The sequence below is a fragment of the Macrobrachium rosenbergii genome, chromosome 5 (assembly GCF_040412425.1).
Source record: "Macrobrachium rosenbergii isolate ZJJX-2024 chromosome 5, ASM4041242v1, whole genome shotgun sequence".
Taxonomy (NCBI): Eukaryota; Metazoa; Arthropoda; class Malacostraca; order Decapoda; family Palaemonidae; genus Macrobrachium; species Macrobrachium rosenbergii.
The window spans coordinates 10466151-10482622 of record NC_089745.1 but is presented as its reverse complement, the minus strand read 5'-3'; the positions used below and the strand labels follow the sequence as shown (position 1 = coordinate 10482622).

General features: G+C 35.5%; 1 protein-coding gene across 5 annotated transcripts in view; it reads left to right on the top strand.

Annotated features, from left to right (window-relative positions):
- Positions 1–12850, top strand: part of LOC136838498 (golgin subfamily A member 7) — a 31559-nt gene extending 18709 nt beyond the window's left edge. For all 5 annotated transcript variants that reach the window (XM_067103505.1, XM_067103507.1, XM_067103506.1 and 2 more), the window contains 3 exons: positions 3263–3415; positions 3603–3704; positions 4610–12850. In XM_067103505.1, coding sequence (XP_066959606.1) covers positions 3263–3415; positions 3603–3704; positions 4610–4657 — 303 coding nt within the window. In that variant the 3' untranslated portion in view covers positions 4658–12850. The remainder of the gene's footprint in view (positions 1–3262; positions 3416–3602; positions 3705–4609) is intronic.
- The last annotated feature ends 3622 nt before the right edge of the window (positions 12851–16472 follow it).

Below are 16472 nucleotides of genomic sequence, written 5' to 3'. Positions count from 1 at the left end.
CACCAATTATTTCCAGTCATGCTTTTTCGCTGTTGCCATTTTGTATATTTGGTGTTTGTATAACAGTGTTTATAACAGGACGGGCATTTTAGTACGAGTACCGTGTTATCATAACAACACTATGTATTATGTGAAGATGGTGATAACAGTACAGCACTGGTGATTATGAGTGGTTAAGCTTTGATGATGATTCTGATAAATTTCAGGATTTGAAAATGATTGAGGTCATTGTTGTAGACACTGATGTTCCTTATACTGTACCTGCTTTATGCTGTACCAGTGGTGCTTTTGTTTCTTCTTATCATGTTTTATTATTGTATTCATGTTTGAGGTTTTCAGTGTACAGTACAGGTTTTATCCAAGTTTTTTCTTCCATACTGTAGCTATACATTCCAGTAACATTAAATGCTTACATGTAAACAAACATTATTTGGTGGGGGTGTCTTCTGTTCCAGCGAATATGGTATTGTATTCATGTTTGAGGTTTTCATTGTAAATGATTGTTGTGCTTGTCTCATATCCTGCTTCACCGGTATTTCTTTCTCTACTGGTAGCTTGTTATAAAATGTTATCTGCTCTACCAAAGCTGCTTTTGTTTTGTCTTCTAAATGACAGTAGAATTGTTATTAAAAATACTTTTCCTGCTGTCTTAGTTACAGTACATGTTTTATCCAAGTTTTTTCTTCCATACTGTAGCTATACATTCCAGTAACATTAAATGCTTACATGTAAACAAACACATTATTTGGTGGGGGCGTCTTCTATTCCAGTGAATATGGTAAGCTTTCTCTTAAACAATAAGTATGGTATATTGCTCTCAGGGAACGGTTACACTAAACAGCTAATATGACATTTGATTATGAACAACACATATCAGTCAGTTGCGATGTACAGTTCATTCACTAAGTGGTCCAGGGTGTATGCTTGTGATTAAAACTTATGCCTAACTAGCTTGGATATTCAGTTTTCTGTTTTTGGTAAAAATTACCTTGTGCAATTGACTCTAGTTACTAAAACTAATCTTTTTCTAGTTACTAACTGCTTATTTTTCTTCTATTGTAGGTATATTATATCACTGGTTTTGTTTCAAAGCTAGGTGACCAATATGTGATCATGTGGTATCATGAAGTCTTAAGAGCATTAGACATTAGCAAAACCATCATGTTGGGAGGTAAAATGTTGTGAATGCAAACTCGTGCAACTTTAAAAGCAGGTAGTGTTTTCATTTTTATTTTTACAAAAGACACTGCAGTACACTAGTTTGTTGACTACTTACTGATTAGAGTCTGTAAGAAAAATATTTTAAAATCATGGAATGGAATATAACTGCTCTCATAACGTGAGAGAGCAGCATTGACAGTGTCCTTGGTTTTGACCCAAAAAATATGTCAGTTGTAAATGAATTTGCTCTTCCAGATCTTAGCACCAGATAGATATTTTCACAAAGCCTGCATTTGCATTCAGGATAGGTTAAACCACCAAAAGAAATTTCTGGGAACTGTAAACTAAATGTCTGAATACTGCTTGGTGGTTAACATAATCTGATTGTACCTGCGTCATTACAAGTCTGAAGAAAGACCGTTACTGACACTTTAGCTGCTTGTTGGTGTCATTTATGCATCATCATAGTTTCACATCAAACCAAATGTGTCTTTTCATGATTCAGCCTCATCAAAAGCTGTATAAAAATTATAAAGAAAATATTTATCAGGTTTTAAAAACTATGTTACTTAAGTTACAAAAAATTGTAGAAAAATTGTGCAGTCAAATGCCATTGGAGACATCTTAAATGGATATGACAAATAGGAATTTAGTTCAACCAAGTATTTAATGGCCATGTCAAAAGATAAAATAATCATTGTTAAAAGATAAGATTATCATCAAAAGGCCATTCTGTTGCAGATGTAGTTTAATCCACAACAATTAGGCAAAGTTATAAGGAAATGTCTTCAGTCATGATGATCATCACAGAATGGTCCGGTTTTAGAAAGCTCACAAATGGAAATCTGAAATGTTGAAGGCTTACAACAAAAACCACCCTATTTATGAACATTCAAGTTACGAACATTCTTAGATACGAACAGACAGTGTCACAACTTCAAATTTTGCTCTGTACACCTATTCTGCTAGTAAGAATTTTTGCAAAGAATAGAAGAACACAAGGAAGAAGAAGAACCTGTTCCTTTAACTCCTTCCCTGATTATCCCGAGTATTCTCATCATTAACTACTGTGTATTCTTCTTGCAACCACAAGAATACGTGTTCATGTTCGTAAAGTATTCTTACTTATTTCTATCCTCCCAATTTAACTCTGTCTTTGATGAATTCCCATTTTCTATGTTTCGTTTCCCCTTAGGAAACATTTAGTATGTATTTTTGTCAATAGGTGGCAGTGTGCATTGTTTAGTTTATTAACTGCCAATGTCAGATGCTGCTCCTGCGAAATTCTCCCCAAGTTCATAACTTTTAAAGAATGGAAAAAATACTAAATTTTGAATGTTGTGTGAATCTAAATTTTATATTCTTTTTACCATTCTAGCATCCAAAGTAATTCTTTATAACACTGCATGATGTACAATTGCAGTGAAAATAGTATAATCTGTGGTTCCTGAGTTAACTTGGGAATGTAAACATCAACAAAAATTATGCACCACATATTAAAAACCAACTTACGAACAATTCAAGATATGAACGGCCATCCATAACGCAACTCATTTGTGCACAGGGTGATGACTGTATTCATTCAAGTGGAAGCTCAGAGAATGATGATAAACATCTTTTAATGTAAAATGATATTACAGACACCACAAAAAACTCTGTACTTATGTTGAGGAAAAAATCTTGAAGTCTATTTCCTCTCATTTTTAGATGTATTTCAAAGTATGAGAAAATACTGGAACAGAATTGCCCAAATAGATAAGCTAATTATAGGTAGCTGACAGAGCAAATTCTTCAACATGTTTCATTTCCCAGTCGATAATTCTTATAGCAAAGCAGGTATTGTAACAATGTGACGAAGGTATCTATCAAAGTTGAATGATAGGTTGCAAGAGGTTGGTTAAAAATTATGAAGCAAAATTTTAGAAGCCCCAATACATACCTCATGTAATTGGCAAACACCAGGTTTAAAAGCAAATAATTTGGTGAGAAAAGTCTTCTGTTGCTCAAGGATTTATGTTATTCACTACTGAGTATTTGAACACATCAAAGAGTTCCTTTGTTTATCCAACCTTTAGTTTATTATATCTTTGTTACATTACAGATAGAAAGGTCGGTCTTTGAAAATACCATCAATGACATCAATGGTATGTTTGTAGAGGCCGAGAAAATGTCGTGTGGGCGTTACTGTGAAGGCTGCTTAGGTTGTTTAACGGCTTACCTTGTATTCTTTTGTATGGAAACGCACTATGAACAGGTAAGTTTATAAATTCTTGTAATGAGGGGTTCCTGAAGTACTGATGATGACACACTGCTCATGACCCTGAGAAAATGTTTGATATTTATGATGTGTTTGTTAGGAATTCATCTCGATAGTGAAGATTTTTGCAGTTATAAGCTGTTACTGGATGTCCTGACTATGTTTTTTCTTCTTTCTTTCACAGATGATGAAAAGGGTGACCAAGTACGTTGCTGAACAAAATGAGCGTACTTGGTCACCCAGAGGTCTGCTTCTCACCAACCCCATTGAACGAGGATTACGAGTTGTATCCTTTTATAAATGCATTTAGGACAGCTTTCTTTTGCTAAGGAACTTGTTAGTGTTGGTCCCATTTAACTTTGAAGTGTACAATTAATCACAGAAAACAACTGCTTTTCTTCATAACCTATTACTGCATGTCATTTGGTGCACTGTAGGCATTACGAAGGTTCTTTGCAGATTCCCTTCAGCCCCTACCTGCAGCCCCTTTCATTCCTTATACTGTATCTCCGTTCATATCCTCTCTTCCATCTTATTTTTCACTCTCCTAACAACGGTTTCATTGTGCAACTGCGAGGTTTTCCTCGTATTACACTTTTAAAACCTTTTTACTCTCCATTTTCCTTTTCAGTGCTGAATGACCTCATAGGTTCCAGCACTTGACATTTGGCCTAAATTTTATATTCCATTCCATTCCTGAGTGCTGAGAATGCAGAGGAGCACTTACAATCAAACGTATTGTGAGTGATTGTCTAAGTTTCAGCCAGCAACTTACTTGAAGTACCGTATTGGAAACAAGTCTATAAGAGAAGCTTTGTCAGAATCAACATTTTGAGTTTGTCCAGTTTATATAATTTTAAAATTTAGTGGTGTAACTAAGCTATTTATTGATATGAAAAATAATAAATACTGTATGCAATATATTTGTGTCAGATGTACATGTTAATTTTAAGACATTTTGTTTCGCATTAACCTCGAAATATTGTTTATTAATATTATAAGAAGTAAAACACTACTGTTGGAGAAAGTATAAATTCAAACTAATTTCTTTGTCATTGATCATTTTTCTGCACAGTATGTCTTGACGTCTATTACTGTTGTTTTGCATTGTTTTCTATTATTGGTTTGCATATTAAGATGATATTTATATTATTTATATATTTTTATGATTTCCTTAACATCCTTTTCCAGATTGAGATCAGTTTATTAACAGAGCCGGCGACGACGAGAACGCAATAATTCGTCCAAATAATGAAAATACTTCTAAGGATTTCTATTCCTTCATTATCATCTTTCACTCTCATAATCATTGTTAGCCATTCATAGTCTCATTTTCATATTCACCGTTTATACCATTATGAGTGGACGGGATCACTGTCACTCAGTACAGTAGCTTTTAAGGAGCAAATGAAGTGTACGTAATGTGTTCTATATCTCGGCATGTACAGACTCTTCAGGTAAGTGGGAGTATCTTTACGTTGTATAGAATTTTATACTCATGCCTTAATGTTTTGGAATTACTGTATTGAGGGTGATAAAACTCCCACCTAGGAAGTGACGAGTGGTTGGATTTTCCCTTCCCACAAAGCACTTGAGTAAACAAATACAGAATTGTAAGATAAACTATCATAAATATAATAAATCCCCTCCCCCTTTTAAAAATAAAGTGATATGGGTAATTGTGACTGAAGTACTTTTATGTACTTTGTTATAACTTTGAATGTCATTTATCAGTACTGTATGTTAGATACCAGTTTAAAAGACAATGTGTCTGTACAACTCAAATTTTCCTCCTGACCTGAAAATTGGAATTTAATGAAAGAGTGTAAATTTGATATATTAATGAAAGTGTGTAAAAAGTGGACACTATTTAGTGTTTATTATCATTATATAACAAAATAAACAACTGGAGAAATTTTTTTGACATGTAATGAAAGCTAGTTTAGGAGATTATTATACCAATGCATTTATCAGGAATTTTAAAGAACATTTTATATTTGTAATGCAAATGACCGTATTGTATTCTGCAACGTACATTTTTTTCAATTTTTTCTGTTTTAGTCTACATTCTTTATCATTGTGTCCATCAGACTCAACCCTGTTCTGGCAGTTTTAAGGTTTGAAATTTTTATGGAATTGAAGTTTTTCTTGGCAGAGTTTATATTTAAAGGCATTATATATCTACATATATATATATGCAGTAAACTGTTGTAACTCACATATTTATACTGTATTAACTGCCCCAAAACACGTGATACTTCTCACAAAGACTGGCGTAACCATGTGAGAGGATTCCATGAAGCAACCCTGTGATCATTGTGTGCTTAGTTTGCAAGGATCCCCAAAGGTGATTTTTCTTACTGGGGTCAGTTTTACTTTTAACCTCCATTTTTTTTTTTTTTTTTTTTTTTTTTTTTTGTTAATGGCTTGAAGGTGTGAAGGAGTAAATTTGTAATAGGTAATTTACTCAGAATTGTTTTCCAGGAAGGTGTGTATGACAATAAATGTAGTAATTGTGCTGTTAGACAAAGGTTCTGTAGAAATTAAAAAGTTGAGACGGAGATTTGTCTAAAATTGGCTGCTGGTAATTTTTGTTCATGGTTTTGCTTGTAATATTTTTTTGTTGGATGATATTTTTTTGATAAGTAATGGATGGAGTAGTGTTTCATTTTTATTTTGAAAAGGTACGTTTTGAAAATTTACTCTCACAGAAAAACCGGAGGTGTGTTTACACAATTTCTCTTGTATAAAGAATCTGAGTCACTATCCTTTTCATCCATTTAAGAAAAACACTCTTTGATCGATCTTGTAGCTCCAGTTCCAGTGTTGTAATGGGAAGCTATAGTAAATTGGCAGTCTGTAGCAATGTGATACAATTTTTATAACTTACTAACAATTACTTTCAAAAGTTGTCTGATGATGTCATGTCTTGTGTTGTGTAGCAGGTAATAAGTTTGAAATGTTGGAACCAGTAACAAAAGGAGTAAAATAGAGTAAATATTACAGCCATGAGTTCTTTCTCTTGTTACGATATTTGTTTGCTTTTAAAGTGTTTGGAATATTTTGGGTGAAATTTGATTGAAGACAGGTTTTTAAAAGACACCTAAATCAAAAGAGGAGCTTAACATTCAACAAGTTTCAAGTTGAATGTAAATGTATTTAGTTGACCAAACTTTTACAGTCCAGTAGGATAGTTCTTGGGATCTATTGCTGCTTATGAAATGTTATTTTTTGTATTTAGATGGCTACTGAGTGAAGTCTGTTATACAAAGTTGGAAATTTGATGCTAAAATACTGTGGCATGGCTATAGGGGAGCTTGGAGTCAGTCATCTGCATTCATTGGATTCTTTAGTATGCATCGCTTGAGAGGAGAAAGTAATGTTCTTTTCATGGTAAAAGCTTAAAATTGAGGGATTGGTTCCCCATTAGTCATTTATCCCTTGCCATAGGTTTATAAGTCATATGTGGGCTAAAATTCTGGTCATTCTTGTAAGTATAAGTGCCATGTGTAGGTAGTGATGGAAACATCATGCTGATCCTGGGAGACTGGTAAGGTTCTTCTGTTGGGGGTGGATTGACTTTGGGAATTGTAAGGGAAACTTGTTTCACATTTAAGAAAGGGGGGTAAAATGATTCTTAAGTATTCTGAGGTATTAGAAGTTGGCATAAGCATGAAATAGGAGTTAATCCATCTGTATGTGGTAACTAGTTACCGAATATCACTGGCTGACATCATCACTGAAGTTACTTTGATTTAAATTTTTATAAGATTTCAAAATTCTGGTGTATTCTGGCATCTTTGTTCTAGTTGGCCCATCCAGGATTTAGTACCTCATTTTGGTGTAGTATGGTACAGTAGTACAAAGTTGGTAATGCCATGTTAATGTGGATGGTAAAAAAAGGAGCTTGCTTTGTATGCCTACCCACTCTTACCCTTACATGTGTCATTCAGCATTACAAGAATAAAGCCAGATATTCATATCATATTTATAAGCATTGGTTTTCTGACTGACATTCATTTTTATGCCAGATGTTGTTTTCACTGGTAAACTGATTGTAGTAATGTTTAGTCTAGCATGTTCATTGAAAGTTAATTTTTAATAACGTTAGTGGTAACTTCATGAAAATGGCTTTAATCATGAATCATTTTTGAGTAGTGAGGTAAGATTTTATATAGCTGTATTATGTTGTTTCATGTGAATTTGTTTATATGATTTAGACTTTAAGTTAGAGTAATATATTTATTACATACCAATACTTATTATGATAATCATGACCTTCTGTTATGTATTTACGTTAGGTTGCAACAGCCTCACAATGTACTTCGCATAGATCTTATATTTTTTTTTTTTTTATGTCAGGGTATGAAAAGTAATATGCTTATATAGACTTCACCCACAAGCAGATATTGTATGTGCTATCTTGATCATTTTGTAGCAGATATCCTACACCTGTACTATATCGTAATGCTATAAGGAAACTGGTGTATACGTATTTGCCTATTGACAGTTGAACTTTTTAGTTTTCCTTGTTGTGGATTATTTTTTTCTATTCTGAACTCTCATCATTTTATTAGTGAATGGAAACACACAATCACTATATATACTATGTTTTTTGTCTTTAGTTATAGTGTTTACACTTTGTTGGTAAGTCTGTGTGTGTGTGTGTGTGTGTGTGTGTTACTGTTTCAGCATCTTAATCAGTTGCATAGTGTATCATGTTGGTTCATTGTTTTTTCAGTTCTGCAGCCTATTAGCTTCCTTTAACCATTTATATTATGTTAATTCTATTGAGTTTCAGTTGGAGTATACAGTACAGGATTTCCAAATTTTACAGGTTTTTAGTATACTAGTTCAGTAGTTTTCAATTTATGGCACATAGTTATTTCTATAATTTGTTATTTTTAATATATTCCATATATTTTTCAAGAGTTTAAGATGTACCATCTGCATTGTAAGGCTTGAATACTTTCTTCCCCAAGAGTAATGAGTATTTGTATGTGGCTCATTGCATTTTAGAATTATTTAGCCTTTACTGTTTTAGTTAACTCAGTAGTTTGAAAACAGCTTTACTTTGTTGATGATCTAATTTGCTGAATTGGTTTTTATTTCATGGATGGTAATTATTCTTGTTCTGTGGTTTATAGTTGGTTCTCTATGACTGATGATCTAATGCCTGTTCCTCTGTCACTTTATATCTCCAGTGTCAGTCTGTACATGGTGACATTGCAGATAATGAAATTTTTTAAACTAAAGACTGATTGGGTTTTGTCTTCACCAATGTAGAAATTGCTTGTGGGTGAAATCTTATGAGTAAGTTTTTTATCATGGAAAAAATAAATTAAAACAAGACTTCTGTCAGTTCTTAGCATGTAGGGGTTTTGGTGCTATTCTCTCATTACTTCTTGAGAGAGATTAAATTTGTGAGATAAGATCTTGAGGAGTGACCATTCACCTAATAATTTTGGCATTGTATTTTAATTTCACATTGCGCGATTTTTAGATTTTTTTTACCAAAATGAAAAGTTTGATTGCCATACCTGTGCAAATTATCTGCAGTTTTATGAAGTTTGGTGAACAAACACCTTTTAAGAATGTTTGAAGTTCCTGTTTAATATTACTATACTAGTGATGAAGCCATCAGAGCTAGATACGATGTATGTTTTGTTATGTATCCTTGGTGTCAGTTCACATAATGATTTCCATGGTCTTTCATTCTTAGAGGGGTTACCTTCATATTTTGTCTTTGATAGTGGATGCTTTTTTGCTAAACAAGTTTGAGGTCCCTAGATAATGAAAGAAACTTATCTATACCTAGGATTGAGATGGGCAGCTGGAAAGTGGGTGTGCTAAGTATGTGTAACATCCTCTTGGGATGTTCTTTGAGAATTCTGACAACTGAAGCCTGAAAATTTAATCAATTACAGATGAACTTTTTTACAGTACTGTTTTAGTGTTGAAAGAAGATTGATTACTCTTATTTATTCTGCTGAAGGTGTAAGGTTTTGCTGTAAAGCTAGTAATTCTTAATCATTTGTTTATTCACTTATTTTTTTTTTCCTTAATTTTTTGTTCTAAAGTATGTTAATTTCCTACCATAAGTTTAGCCTTTCCCTCAAAAAGTAATATCAATTCTATTTTCTTTTTTGGATAGTTTCATAGAATTAAACTAATGGATTAATTATTTAGTTATCTATATACTTATAATGGCCAAATATCATTAATATGCAGAATAAATGTTTCAGAAAACAGTCTCTTAAATTTGTTAGAACTTGTATTTTAAATATTTTTTAGTTTCTAATCAGGTATCATGTGTCTTGTTGAGTTCTTAAAGGATAACGCTCAAACTTATGGTCCCCAAACATCATCTTATTTTTTTTTATGTATTTCTGGTTTTGTTTTGTTTGTTTTGAAAGTTTTCAGTCGAGACTGTACACATTAAAACAAGTATCAGATGATACTATAGTGTTGTTCTTCCAAATCGACAGATTTTTGTTTTTGTTTTTGATTTTTGTTTTTGTCCTTTTTCCTTAGTTTGGGAAGTGACGTAATGTTTTTTTCAGGCCAGCATTGTGAGACTCTGTTGAGAAACATAACTGATTGGTTGAAGTGATAAAGTTGATGGTGTGAATATCGTTGGTTCCCTTTTTTCAAATCTTATGTTGATATGGTTCGAAAAGGAGGGAATTGTTTTTGTAATTGTCAGGCTTGTTTATATATCAACCCCATGAGAGAGATTTTTCATACATGAAGTGCTGATTTTGTCCTTTCTCCTTTAATTTAAGGAAAACAAGTGCCGACATTTCTTCTTCAGACCACTTTTTGTAATTTGTGTTTCAGTCTTGTAATAGAAGACCAGTTGCTTAGTTTTTCTACTGAACATTTTTTATGGGTAACATCTCACACATACAGGTGATATGATTTCTTAAATCAGCTTTTGTAGTAAATGTTCTTAGTTGGAGCCTCTGCATGCTCAAAATGATATATTCTTGGATATTGGTGTTCAGGCAAAAAAAAAAGAGTAAAGAAGCACTCAACAGTACTTAAAAAAAAAAAAGTGTGTTTTATTCATAACTATAATGTGAAGAAGTGTTTCCTCATCTTTGCGATTCCTAATTTCCGTTAGTGGTTGGTTCTGCTCACGAGACTGCAGCGGTCTTAATTTCGAATATAAATCCTAATATATAAATATGTGGTCTTCCTCTATAAGCAGTCTTCACTGTTCATCCTCAACTTCTAGATTGTTTATATTGGGAGGATAGGGATGCATTTCCAGATGCAAAGCACTTGAGCAGGAGAAAGCAGCTTGAAAGTGCTTTGCACTCCTTGAAGCACCCTTGGTAATCATTAGTCTAGCTAGATTGAGAGACTATTTTTTATATGATGCTAATTCATTCAATTCATTGTTGTATATTTGCTTGTAGCAGTGTTGCAGGCTTAATGGGAATTGGCTCAAGTGTTTTGATTTGTTCTTAGGGTTTTTGAGAACACAGAAAAGTTACAATGGAGTGGCAAGTCATTCCACCGTATCAGACTTCCTCAATTACCGATGTCATCACAGTGGGACCTAGTTTTTGCATTTGTATGAAAGCAGAAAATGTCAGTTGAACCATGTCTCATTTAATTAATTCTGATTGACATTCTCGTGTTTGTTTTCCAAAAGTTTCAATCATTCTTTATAAAATGATAGTTGTTAGATGCTGCGAGCATTTTCTGGCAAGATTTGTACAATCTTTAGTATTTGATAATGGATGAATGCTGAAATGTTTGTTTCTGTTGGTATATGTATGCAGCCTTTATCCTGTGTTTTAGTCATTTTGTAATTGAATTATTAATTGCATCACCAGTTGTAGTCATTAGAATTTTGCCATCAACATTTGGCACTAAGAATTTCTTCTTCTTCCTGTGGTTTTTATTTTGCATGATTATCCCTTACAATTTGTACTTCAAAAGTAGTTACAAGTGAAATTTTTATCTTTGGTATTGCACACTAACAGATTCCAAAAAGTATGTGTGATGTAGATAATTTGGCGTAAAGAATTTATTTTGGTTAAGTGCAGTGTCAGTGCAAAACCTTGGTACCCCACTTTAACAGAGGAAATTGAAATTTTTACTGCAGGGGGGAAAATCGTTGGGCTCATTTTCATAATACGCTAAAGGAGTATAGGGAATGAAATTTTGGGAACTTACGATTGTGTAGCTTTTAGAGTTTTGTGGTAATACCTTATATATATTCAGTGTCTTTGGTAATACCTTTTGTTTTTCCCTGTTCATGGCTGATACTGGTCTCTATTAGGTCCTGCTAAGTAGGATTGGAGATGAGGAGCAGTAAGTAACAAAGTGACAAAAATCACTTCAAATCTGCCAGTAGCAACCCAACACAAAGCTGTGCATACCATTTGAGAGAAATTGGTGAGACATTGCATGTGACATTGTGCTCTTCATTTTTACTAAGTGTAAACTCACTCATGAAAGGCTTCTCCAGCTCTGTAACAGAATTTAAATATCCTCCATAAGTGTATGGATCTATAAGGACACTAACAATGTGGAATTTGGAGATCCTGGACCCCTTTGGCCAAGGAAGTTCTCCTTTCACTGTCTTGTCCTGCTTATTACTAGGTTAGAACATGTCTGGTTAAATTGGGTTGTCTTGTAGATTCTTCTACATTCATGAACTGAGGGAAAAGAAAAAGTGCCCCTTCAAACTCTACTCTTCTACATGTTGTGAGAGAATGGAAAAGTAAATTTGTTTTCTTTCTTAAGAAATTTGAGTTTTATCAGTAATCTTAAGAAACCATGCATGTGTGTGGGAGGTGGGGTTAGGGATGGCATTTAGGGTCCCATTTGTACATAAAAATATTTCCCATTGAATAATAGAAGTACTCTTACCTATAGCAAGTGTTATAGTGAGCTGAACCTTAATAGCATTGATGGGGTAGCCTTAGCTTGATGAAAGATTTTTGTACTTTCGATAAAGGACACACTGGTAAGGATAATCTCACGTGAAAATATTAACGATGGCATTATAGATGAAAATTCAATTTGTCTGATGTATTTCTCATTAACTCTTGATTTATTTTGTTATGTTCTATTTTGTCACTGTAAGGAATTATTAGATTGCTGTTGATTTTCCAAAATGAGGGTCACAGTAGTGATGTATTTTCCTTGTGAACATTGCATGATTTGATCAGTCACTGTTGCATGACACATGCAGTAATGTGATTCAAGAGGAGACTATGAATGCCCTCTGCAAGTGGCTTATTACTGCTGATCAGATCATCCAATCATATTTAAATGTAAGATTTTATGTAACGTCTTTTCCAGTAGATCTTCATACCATTTTGTTAATGAGAACATTATTTTCCTTTCTGTAGGTGAATACAATTGTACCTCCCGTCATCCGTTCTGAAAATAAATATGGAGTATATATTATTTTGTAGCTTTATTTTGCCTTGCTTTGGAGACACTGAAATAAGATTCATGATGTGGCTGGATGCTGTTTAACAATGCTTTGGAAGACAAAAAATGAAAATTCGGGAAAATTCAGCTTCTGTTCATTTATGTCCTCGTTTTAGCACCTTTTGTAACATACTCTCAGTCTTCTTATGGCCAGGATTGCTGGAGAATATGTTTCACAAAGAACACTTACTGATGACAGTTGCTAATCAGCTATTTTGAAACCCCTATTTTAAATGCTGAAAGTTGAAATATGCAGAATGTATCATTGTAAATATGGGGGAAGTTTATCTAAGGTAGGTACTTTTTTGTCTTGTGGAACAAATTAAAAGAAGTTGGACCCAGAGATGGGAAATGATCAAAGGAAGGGGTGGAAGCTAATTGGGATAAAGCAGTGACTGGTGCCATAGAAATGCTGCCAAGAACCTCTAGCTCTGGCACACAGGACCTGAAGCAGTGTAAGTGTTAATCCATATAGAGAAAATTGGATGATCCAGTTAACATCACGAAGAAGAATCACTTACTAGCTTGAGGTGACATAGGGATGGTCATTATTTTAGTTGAGATTGGTGGATTGCTTGCTCATTTTGGCTTCAGTGATGGCATAAGTACCAATGCAAGTTCGTGGAAATAGTTTGCTGTAAAAACTGCTGGATTTCATGCTCAGTCCCTTGACTTCTACAGTCATCTCTTCTGGTGTCGGGGTCAATGGTTAATTGGAGACTGATCATCGAATCTCATGAATGAGTTTGTTTGCTAGGCTGTTCAAGGTGGAAACCAGACTGTGTATTGAATTCCATAAGGAGGTGATTTGATGCTTTATGTAGACCTGTGAAATGCATATTTTTGATACCCATCCATATTGGCTACAGGAAGTACCTTTGCTTTGTCTGCAAAAGGACTGTTCAGAACTGCTTTGAACTGGCAAGAACCCCTCAGGTGTTCATACAAATGGTCATCTTGGTTTCCACTTAGGATCCATTTGCATGGGATATGCCTTTTCTATCTTGGTGAGTGATTGATTCTAGCATACTTAAAGGTGCAGTTGCTCTGGGACAAAGATCCCTTTTGTGCATTTTGCCACAGTGTGGGAATCATAAATTGGAAAAGGTCAGGTCTCATGCCCAAGCAGCAGACAAGGCACTGATGCATGCTGATAGACAGGGCAGCAACCAGGTTTTTTCTGTCAGACTTGTGTCAGCAAGCTCAGCCTGGTAACAGCATAGTTCTTACCTTAGTAGGAACTACCAGCTCAGCTCTGGCAGGTTGTCCTGGTTTACATATCGTCTTGGAGAAGCCTTTTCTGTACTGGCGTCTCCATCAGTGTTTGCTTCATTACCTTGGGGTTTGGACAGAAGACTTTTATTTTCATATCAGCATCATGGAGGTGCGAACAGCATTGCTAGCCTTGCAAGTGTTTCAGGATTGGGTGATGGGCCATTCAATAGTGTTGATGAGTGCAAGAACACAACTAAATGGCATATGTCAACAAGGAGGAGGGTACAGTCTCCTTCCTCCTATGTCACTTGGCAAGACAAGATGCATGTCAGTTGGCAAGACAGATGCACATGGGGGAAGATCACCATGCCATTGAGCTGTCAGCCAGATACTTTCCAGGAGGAGGAATGTTATAGTAGACAAGCTCGGTTACCTGGGCCAAGTCAGTGATGAAGTGGTCTATACTACCTTGACTGTTGAAAAGTCCTTTGCCTGGCAGCTAAACAGAAAGTTCTGGTGTTCTGCTTCCCTAATCCAGCCCCTTGGGTTGCTCAGGAAGATGTCTGTCAGCATCCATGGTACCATCTGGTTGTCTACACCTGTCTGCCATTCAGACTGATTTACTGAGTGATTAACCAAGTGTTGATCACTAGAGCTTAGGATAACCTTGGTGGGCTTTTTTAGGTTGAGGTGCTGAGAGAGATTCCCTGATGCCCATTCGTAAGCATCACCTTCACATGCTGAGGTGTCTTCATTCCTTGAAGCTGCTCTGCCATCACAGATGGAGACTGTCAAGCAGTTTCTGCAAGAGAAAAACTTCACATAGGACCACACACGTCCAGATGTCCCTGGAGGTGCTGAGCAGCCATACACCAAGGGAACTGGGCCATCTAAGGTGACGTGTTGTTGAAGGGGTTTGTATTTGGTTGCAGCCACATTTCAACAGACCACAGACTTCCTCATCCATCTTTGCCAAGACATACTCCTTTGTTGTCCACCTCACAAATTCAGGCATCTACATTGGTATGTGACTTGTATCTAAGTTTAACTCAGGTGTCATACAAGCCCATTATTGAGTGCTTGGGGAAAGACCTCGCTCTCCAGATTATTGTTCTTTTTCCTCATCCCTTGGAGAAGCATGTTGGTGAGTTGCTCAGTCTCTCATTTCAAGTCCAACATTCAGAGGGCTGGGGTTTTCTCTAACTCTTATTTGTTGAGTTTGTGTTGAGAACTCAAAACCTGCTGGATCCTGACAAGATATTTGAGAGCTTTTGCTTTGGTGTTTAATGCAAGCCTTTATGTACTATCTGAATAGTATCTAGGCCAGCATCTTAAGTTCTAGTGTCAGTACCTGTTTACTAGTACTAGCAGGCACATGAAGGAGGTATCCAAGTTTGTACTGTACTGGGCTTTGTTGGACAATCAAGCAGTCATCTGGGTCATCAAGAGAGGGAGAAGACTGCCTAGTGTGGGTGCAAGTTTCACAAAGCCAGGGCCATTGCTTAGTCCCTAGCATTCAAGGAGAACTTTTTGGTCTAGAGGCGACAGACCACCGCCTCATTCTACCTAAGGGATGTCATTCACAAGTCCTTGCCCAGAGGGGGAGTAGTACCATGCTGTGCCCTATGGGCATTACTTAAGGTTCTTTGCAGTCCATTCAGGCTCTAGCTGCAACTTCTTTCATTTCTCTTACTGTATCTCCATTCATATTCTCTTTCTTCCATCCTACATTACATCCTCTCCTAACTACTGATGCATAGTCCAAGTATGCGGTTTTCCTCCTGTTACACCTTTCAAACTTTTTTATTGTCAATTTCTGTTTCAGCGCTGAATGACCTCATAGGTCCCAGCACTTGGCCTAAATTCTATATTCTATTCCACAGTTCCTTGGGCACCTTGTGGCTAGTAGTGGCTGCTCATTGGGTTGAGTAGCCACCCAAGCTCCACTTGGACAGAAAACCATCTTGGCAAAGTTATAAGGATTGAAGTAAGGCTAATATTGGAAGATTGAATTGACTTGCATTCTCTTCTTTCTTCCATCTCTCTTTGTGAGTCAGCACTCAAGCAGAGTATGAGTTGGACCAGGTCCTTGCAGACTTCTTACTTGAGCTTTGGCTCAGAAGATGCAAATTTTTCCCACTTCTTCCATAACTAAAGGATGGGTATGTGTGTGTGGGTAGAGTATTGTTATCCGGACCCATTCTGAAATCTTTGACTCATTCAACAATATCGCTGCTTACCGGCTTGTAATTTCACTTTTCTGTATGGGAAGAACAGAGACCACCTCGGCTCATTTTCTTGATTGTGCTATGAGGTCCTCCCACTCAAAGAATGTTTCCTACATAAAAGGTAATGGTTTGTAATCTCGTAGGAATAAATA